This window comes from Podarcis raffonei, chromosome 4 (genome assembly GCF_027172205.1).
Source record: "Podarcis raffonei isolate rPodRaf1 chromosome 4, rPodRaf1.pri, whole genome shotgun sequence".
Taxonomy (NCBI): domain Eukaryota; kingdom Metazoa; phylum Chordata; class Lepidosauria; order Squamata; family Lacertidae; genus Podarcis; species Podarcis raffonei.
The window spans coordinates 13,653,562-13,662,739 of NC_070605.1; the positions used below are offsets into that span (position 1 = coordinate 13,653,562).

The following is a 9,178-nucleotide window of genomic DNA, read 5'->3' on the forward strand; positions in this document are numbered from 1 at the left end:
GGCCACATGACCCGGAAGCTGTACACCAGCTCCCTTGGCCAATAAAGCGAGATAAGCGCCGCAACCCCAGAGACGGTCACGACTGGACCTAATGGTCAGGGGTCCCTTTACCTTTACTGATGGCTACAGGGATGCGGGTGGCACTGTGGGTTAAACCACAGTGCCTAGGACTTGCCAATCAGAAGGTCGTGGTTCGAATCCCCACGATGAGGTGAGCTCCCGTTGCTCGGTCCCTGTTCCTGCCAACCTAGCAGTTCGAAAGCACGTCAAAGTGCAAGTAGATAAATAGGTACCACTCTGGCAGGAAGGTAAACGGCATTTCCGTGCACTGCTCTGGTTCACCAGAAGCAGCTTAGTCATGCTGGCCACATGACTTGGAAGCTGTACGCCGGCTCCCTCGGCCAGTAAAGCGAGATGAGCGCTACAACCCCAGAGTCTGCCACAACTGGACCTAATGGTCAGGGGCCCCTTTACCTTTACCTTTACTAGCCACGGTCACATTTTAACGAGAGGACAATTGAGATGGGCGATCCAGACATCTCTCTCATTTTGTTTGGTCTCAGATCATTGTTGCTGAATTTGGGCAGAAACATAAAATGTGTTGGCATCCGCCTCTCTCAGGTGACAACGGAGGAGTGTGCCTTTGGGGGCGAAGTCAAGCTGTTAGAAGATCACGGCGCCTGCTGTGGCTGTAGAGACCGATACGTGAGGGACATGTTTTGTTGCAGCTGGGGCAGATGAAGGTGTCCAGTTGTGGTGACGCAACATGGCATTTCTTCTCTCTGCACTCCTCCCAGAGGTCATTCCTCCTCTATAAAACCCTCGATATCAAAGAGCCTTTCAGCCCCACTAGATGGCACTGCTGAATCTGGAAATGATCAAATATTGGTTTATCTTCACCAAAGCATCTAGAACAGGGATGGAAAACCTATGGCTGCCCAGATGTTGGATTCCCAACTCTCATCAACCTCAGCCAGCATGATCAATTATCTGAGATGATGGGGTGTTCAACATCATCTACAGATCCACAAGTTCCATTCTACCCAATCTAGAACCCTGGAGGAACTGAGTAAATATTATATATTGATTACATATTTTGTGATTTTATATTTTGATTTTGTTCTGAGACCTCTGCGTATAGGGTGGTATATAAATAATTACATTACAATAGAAGACATCTGAAGGCAGCCCTGTTTAGGGAAGCTTTTAATGTTTAATATTCTTTTAATATTCTGTTGGAAGCTGCCCAGAGTGGCTGGGGAAACCCAGCCAGATAGGCGGGGTATAAATAATAAATTATTATAATTAATTAATTAATTAATTTTAATATGGACTAAGAACTTGCTCCTGGGTTCTGTCACACTCAAGAGCAGAATTTTTTCAGTGGCAACAACTAGGCTGTGAAACCTAGAATGATTTGGGCCTTCTTAGTCTAGGTGGAAGAGAAAGATTAACAAATAAAAAACAAACCATAGAAGAGATTTATAAAACTATGGACTGTATGGAAAGAGGGAATAAGGAGGGTTTTTCCTCTTATTCTGTATCCAAACAAAAATACCCCTGAGGAAGAATTCAAACCATATGCTCAATACAGCCGCCCATCTCTCAAGCACTGTGCGCCATGTAAGTTTTATGACATCTCATAGACTTTAATGAACATAACTTAATCGTCAAATTATATTCTGCACGCAAGAGAACACAACGACATTTGCTTTTACTGCCTTGGAAAGTCCGTGAAAGCAGTCCGACGACTTCCATGCGCATTGCCATTGACATAGATGGTCCAAGCTTGCTTTTGTCTTGCTGCACAGAGCAAGACATTCACTTGTTTCGGTATTACTGTTTGCAGTATCTTCCGATACGTTGTTAACAGGGCGAGCCTAAACAGGTATACTCAGGAGTAAGTCGTACTTAAGCCCTGCAGATATCACTCCCTAGGAAGCATGTTTAGGGCAGCGTGCGCTAAAGGGTCTACTCAAGAGCAACCCTGCCTGGGGCTCACGGCCCACGTTTTAGTAGCAATAGGTGTGAGTAGATGTTGTTTCTTTAAATTAGAAGAAAGGATTCGCATTGAAAGGTCCGGCGAAATTCAGGGATGAAAAGAGAGTTACTTGCAAAATCGGAAAGTCACGTACAATTAGTCATGGCTGCCGTCGAAAGAACAGCCCCCGTCATAACAGGCTAACGTCAGACACATCTAGCAATTGATCACTGGACTAGGAGTTAGAACAAACACTGCGCCCTAAGGAAAAATATAACCAGGGACTTCTCACATTCAGTAAAAAATAATGCCCAAATGAATTAAATATGTTTCAAAATGCACAGAAATGTCATCAGGATTGTGTAAAGTCGGTGTCATAATTTAGCCACTCTTGGATATGGTTGTATTTTTTCCCCCAACCAGTACAGTACATTGATTATTGCTTTCATTTTGTGGATCAGTGGTCCTTTAGATAGTAAAATTCATGTTAAATTGCTGTTTTAGGGGTTGCTTTTGAAAGTCTGGAACGGATTAATCCATTTGCATTACTTTCTATGGGCAAGCGCGCCTTCGTTTTGGAACGCTTTGGTTTTGGAACGGACTTCCAGACGGGATTAAGTTTGAGAACCAAGGTACCACTGTAGATGCATCTAACAAGAGATGCAGAGAACTGCAACATCCCACCATGGCAACACGGACATTCCTGGTTCCCTGCTGATCTTCCGGAGACATCTTTTAATGCAAGGACACCTCTGTCTGTCTCTCCAGGACAGTCATTGTTGCATAGGACTCGGTGTGCACGCCTAGTTAGATGTGTTTCCTGAGTTCTCTTAAGTGCCCCATCAGAAGCGCTCAACGCCTGATACTTCAAGGGAGGGGTCATCCACAAAGTGCGACACATCCCAAGGTCCTCTTTAATGCCCACTTGCCACATGTCCCACCCTTTTGACCAACGCCCAATTCTCCTTCGATGGCACTTTTGCCAACTCATCACACACTCCCAGGTGCAGGGTGGGCCCTGCAAGCGTATTTGCTCCTTGACTTTGCAAATTTCTCTTTTAAAAAGTTGCTGCCAACCGTGGGAAGGCGGAGTGGAATACCACAAGATCAGCTTACAGAATGGCTGACGGACTCCATCCTTTCACCAGCATATTCCATTCATCATGCCACTACTAAGAGCACCTCAGACCCATATGAACACTATTTCATGTGCCAATCCATCGGTTGGCAATTAATTCTGTTCCTTGGGCATTCTCCCTGACTAGATAATTCTCAATTCTCTCAATGCGATAAGAGTACATTTATTTCTCTTTTTCAGGGCAAGCGCTGTGCCAGAAAAAATAATAATAGCAGCCACTTGGGCATATTGGTCGTCTTTTTAGTGAAGGCCAGTTCCGTTTGCCAAGTCCATGGCACCAAGTAAACCACACTGGGCACAATCCAACAGGGAAGTACTCACTGAAACACGTTTTGTAAAAGGACTTCTGTCCCATGCATTTCAATGGAGCGCAATTGAATGGCAGGCGTTCCTAGCAGACTGATGTCCCTAAAAGGACCTGGTGTGGCCAGAGGGCTTGCCGTGTCACTAGCAACCTGAATAGTTCAAGGGAACTGGAGCTGGCAGTCATCTCTGACTCAAAATGAAGACCTGAATTATGGCTGCTTCAGATGTGAACCATTTTCTTACAGGCTATAGGAAAAAAGCTAATCGTGCACATTCCACCTGCATGAAAAACGGCCTGGTGTATACACACCTTATGACAGCAATAACAACCAATCTACACTTTAAGGACAGAATAAGGTAGTAAAATCCTGGAATGTACCACTTCAGCTGGCTCCCGGGGGGGCGGGAGAGGCGGGCACCTTTGTGGGAGAAGGGAGAACAGCACCCAAATGAAATAAACCAGAACATCAGGGTAAGGAAGAACCTAAACCTCGCCCTTAGGTATTGGTTTGCTCTATGCAGAGAGGGCTTGTTGTGGTTTTATTTCGCATGGGAAACTTTCAAAAGTACATACAATGGTACCTCTGAACTTAATTCATTCTGGAGGTCTGTTCTTGAGCTGAAACCCTTCTTATCTTGAGGCGTGCTTTCGCTAATGGGGCTTTCGCTAATGTGCGCGCGCCTCTGGTGCACGATTTCCATTCGCATCCTGGGGCAAAGTTCGCAACCAGGAGCAGCTACTTCCGGATTAGCGGAGCTTGTAACCTGAAGCGTTCATAACCAGAGGTACCACTGTAATACTTCACACACCTGTACCCCTGCACTCTGAATTGGTCCAGTTCAGAATTCTACAGCTTTATTCTAGGTCATGTGCAGCCTGAATCTAAGATGTCAAATATAGAGATGAGAGGGGTTTCAGTTTTGTGGGAAGAGTTTGTCAGTCGTTCCCCCAAAATCTAAAATCAACTCACACAAACCCAGTTAGTGTTGGCCCCATGGAAAAGAAAATCCAGGGGCAGTTAGGTAAAACCAGGGATGGGTAATGGTGCCTCCCCATGCTTTGCTGAACTACAGTTCCCATCAGCCCCTGCCAGAACAGCCAAGAGTCATGGGACTTGTAGTTCAGCAACATGTAGAGGCACACAGGTTACCCATCCCTGCTAGAAAGGAAAATCAAATAAGTCAGGAGATTCAGAAACAGGTCTCCCACGTTACAAAGGCTTCCATCCCAAATGTTTACTTTCCCATCCGATCACTCGTATCTACGTTAGTCGTGACCGAAAACAGGAAAGAAGCAGCTTTCGTAACCTGGTCGCCTGGAGGAAATCCTTAACTGACCACAGGTGACCAGACGAGTGGCATTTTATAGCCCTCCTTCACACGGCAAATGGGTTTCTCCGTGAGTACGCCATGTTGTCTCCCAATGAACCAGTTGAGTGTGGAGAGACGTGCATCTGTAAACACACCGGGCCATGCGCCAGGGATCTGCAGCTGGTCAAAGCTTCGAGCAAAGCGTCCTCCACACATCTACAGACCTGCATCTCCCCTTACAATTTATAGCACCCATCCAGTGAAGGCACTACAAATATGTGTGCCACGTGGCAGTGCCAGCCAGACCCTACAGTGGCTTCCAAACTGCACTGCAAATATGCAGCAAAAGTGGCGCACCATTTCCACATGCGACAGGGCTGCACGCCTTTCTCATGCAGACCCATGTGTTAGGTGTGCCTTGGTTTCTCCCCCACCACCCTCGCTCCAAATATTCAGAGTTAAGTAAGTAGAAATCAAGTCAGCTCAGGAGGGGAGGTATTCTGCATATTCCTGAATAGCACCGGGAGCCTAAGAATGTTATAAATCAGGTGTGCTGGACACCAGAGGCTGCTTTACACAGAGTCAGACCATTGGTCCATCTAGATCAATATTGTCTACACTGACTGACAACAGCTCTCCAGCGTTTGAGACAGGGGTCTGTGCAACCTGGAGATGTTGCGGATTGAACCTAGGTCGTTCTGCATGCAAAGCAGGTGTTCTGCCACCCCAATCCTACGTAGGTTTATGCAGAAGTAAGACCCGGAGTTCATCAAGACTTACTCCCAGGTAACCAAGCAGAGAACCACAGCCTTAAACTCTTGGGTGGGTTTTCAAGTGAGTTGCAGGATTCTGTTTTAGCCTTTGGCCAGCAGACCTTCCTTTCTGCTTGCAGGGAGCTTTTAAAACATGCACGACGCTGGAAATCAGGATTTCACAGGAGCGAAAACCAAGAGGCATAATAAACAGGGGGAGCAAGAACAATTGGCATTTTCATTTCAGAATCTCACCCCCAAAAAAACAAACCAAAACCCTTTTTATGTGCAGGATGACCAAAGACAATCAGGAGATAGTTAAGAACTGATCCCATGTGGCAACAAGCAAGATATGTATGTTAACACACCAAACAACCTCTAACGTATGAACCAGATGGTGCTTGTGTCAAAATATAACCCCGGTATGAACAGGAGAGCCCAGTTGGATCAGACCAAGGCCCTGCCATCTAGTCCAGCGACCTGCTCTAAGAGTTGGCCAACCAGATGTCTGCAGGAAAGCACTCTCCCTCAATTTTTGATCCTCAACCACTATATAGAGGCCGGTTAGAAGTACGACAAGACAGGCTTTTGTGCTCACTGAACTTCCATGGTTTCTAGGGCGAAAATCCGGACACAAAAGTTTTTGAGCTTTTTGGGGGGGGCAAAGTTCTTGAACTTTTCTGCCCAGACACCGTTACTGACTGCCATATTCCGACTATGTCCGGGGAGTTCCAGACATATGGCAACCCTAACGGCGTCCCGCCCAAAGGATCCTGGGAACTTTAGTTTCAAATCCTTGCTAGGCTCCCTCGCCAGACTTCCGCTCTCACAGGGGCTCCTTGGACAAAGACATCGGTTGCTATGCCAATTTAATGAGAGCCAAACTTAGCATGGCTAAAAGGCATGTCAGGGATTTGTTTTATTTAATCATAGGGGCACTGGGGGGGGGGGTCCATCTGGACCACAACATGCAGGGCAGCAGTGGGGGGGGAGCTTAACCCTTCCCACCCTGGCTGTTATTCTGATAAAAAAATCCCGCCCGCCCCAATTAGCCTTAGGGGGGATTTTTCCTCCCTCATTCCAAGTCTCATAGCGTAGAATCGTATCGTGGTAGTGTTGGAAGGGACCCCCAAGGGGCATCTAGTCCCACCCTATGCAATGCAAGAATCACAGTGAAAGAATCCCTGGCAGCGATGGTTTTCATCAGAATCGTGGGAGGGAAAGGAAGGGTTAAAGATATCTGGCGTTCTGTGGTCCCCCTGAGCTGCTTTCTAATGAACATCACAATCTGAGTAGACCCACTGAATTCAACAGCGCTTACTTCTTAGTAGACACAGCTAGGGTTGCACTGTAAGTCCTCCATATGCCCAAGGGAAGAGGGGATAACGATAAAAGACTACAATCCTAGGCACCACTTACCTGGGAGTAAGCCTCACTGAACCCTTGCCTTACTCCCAAGTAGGCATGCACAGGGTTGGCAGCATGCCTCCCAAATACCAGCTGCTGGGTGGGGATCACTGCACTGAGTTTTCCCCTGGCATCTGGGTGGCATCCACAAAATGCTGGACTGGATGGGGGGGGCCCGGCCTGATCCTGCTACAGAGCTCTCCTGGTGTCCTTTACTGCTAAGGTGTAGATCTGCCCAGGGGCTATTAAGCAGGAACTGGAAGTTATCCAGAGCCACTTCTGCCCTTAACAGACGCCCTTTATTCGAGGCATTTTCTATGGGATCCATTAAACTCCAAAATAAAAAAGCGCCAGTGCCTCTGAAATTTGGGGGAATCTGCCAATCCCCGCAACCTTCCAACCCCCTTCTCTTTCAGAGCTCAACCTCCCTCGTCTAAAGGGTGGAATACGCAGGAACCCCCCTACTATACCCCGGGGCGTAATCGTAGGGCATGGCCGGCGGCGCAGGCGGGAGCGCGCACTCGGGGAAGAAGGGAGCAAAGGCCGCGGCCGGGACGTGCGCCCCCGCCGCGGCGCCGCTGCTGCTGCTCTCGGGCGCCGCTGCCGGGTCCGAAGGGGCGGCGTAGAGGGCGGCGAGGGGCCGCAGGGGGGCGTCGGAGAAGAGCAAGTGGGGCAGCGGGTGCAGGGACTCGTAGAGAGGCGCCTCCAAGCCCAGATCCGGCGGCTGCAGGCGGCTGCTGGGGAAGACCGGCTGCTCCGGCTCGGCAGGAGGGAGCAGGGCGCTGTAGTCGGGGACGGCCAGCAGGTCGAAGAGCTCCTCCGACGGGACGGGGCCCGCTGCGTCTTTCGGGACGGAGCTCGCCGCGGCCGGCTCGGTGAAGAAGGAAAGGGGCAGGTTGCGGTTCCGGAGTGGCACTTTCTTCCCGCCGGTGGAGGCAGAGGGACCCGGGCCGCCTTCCTTCTCTCCCGACGGCCCGACGCCGCCGCCGCCCGCAGCGGCCCCGACGGCGCGATCGAAACCCGACGGGCGCACGGAGCCGAAGAGCGCCGCCAGGCTTTTGCTCTGAAGCGCGCTGGCTTCGCGCTTCTGGGGCGCTTTGCAGTGCGCCGCGGCGCCGCCGGGGGGCGAGCCGGACGCCGACGACGCGCCATGCGCCGTCCCAGCCGGAGTCCTCTTGTTAGCAGGATGTGGTTGCTGCTGGGAGCTCATATTATTACTATTATTACTGTTGTTGTTGTTATTATTATTATTAGACGCCTCCTGGCTCCCGGGCGTTGCAGCAGCCGTCTGGGCTCCCCCGATCATGCCGGTGCAGCGCTTGATCTGCTTCTGCAAATATTTCCGGTGGTTGACTTTGCGCTTGGATTTCACCGGCTTGTCCAAAGCTAGTTTGATGTTGCTGCAAGCCGAGTCGATGAAGCTCAGGAGGTCCCGGGTGGCTTCTTTGAAATCCCCGGGGTCGCCCCCTCCTGCTACTCCTGCTCCTCCGCCTCCTAGCAGGAGGGTCCCCCCGTCCTCGTAGCTCTTTTCCAGGTCGACGAAATCCCCCAGGCCCGCGGCGCCGGGGAAGCAAAACGGGATGAAATGGTGGTGCGGGTGAACCGCCGCCGCTTGCACCGCCATCGCCGTCGAGTGCTTTGCTCCTTAAAGAAGACGAAAAGCTTTTTCTTCCCAAAAATAAAAAAAATGCAGGGGATAAAAAGCAAGCACTGCTTGTCCGGTAAACACCCCTCGTGGCTACTTTCGGTACCCGGGAGGAGGAAACGGCCGTCGAGGCCAGCAGCCGGCGCAGCGCGGTGGCATTTTCTCTCTCCCTCTCTGTCCTCTCCCGAGCCTTTTTTGTACAGCCGCAGCCGCGCGCAAAGCAGCCTCCTCGGCTCGATCTCGTTGCCTGGGTCACCGATGCAAACCGGGAAGAGGCTGGACATCAGTTCTTGGCCTCGCTCCGACGGCTCTCCGACGGCATCCTCCCTCCTCCCCGCCCCATCGCGCTTTTACATTTGGCTCCCAGAGGAGGAGGAGAAGGAAGAGGTTGCTGATGCGTCGTGGGGAGGAGGGACCACCACCCTTTTCAGATGGGGGAGTTAACCCTTTATTGGGCCTGCCTTTGAAATAAATAAACCCTCCTTTCTCAAGAAGAACCTGGCTACTGAATCAGGCTGGTGGCACGTCTAAGTTCAGCAGAATTCCAACTGTTGGAAACCGCAGGTCGGGAGAGGAAATGCTGCTCGCTGGTTTGCCACGGGCTGCATCTATCCTGTTGAGAACAGGATGCCAGACTA

The 9,178-nt window shown here is 50.3% G+C and overlaps 1 protein-coding gene across 1 annotated transcript; it reads right to left on the reverse strand.

Annotated features, from left to right (window-relative positions):
- Positions 1 to 6,148: 6,148 nt before the first annotated feature.
- On the reverse strand, positions 6,149 to 8,977 carry FAM181B (family with sequence similarity 181 member B). The gene has a single exon (XM_053385462.1). It carries the CDS (start codon positions 8,517 to 8,519, stop codon positions 7,329 to 7,331), a length of 1,191 nt encoding a protein of 396 aa, XP_053241437.1. The 5' UTR covers positions 8,520 to 8,977; the 3' UTR covers positions 6,149 to 7,328.
- Between the last annotated feature and the right edge of the window lie 201 nt (positions 8,978 to 9,178).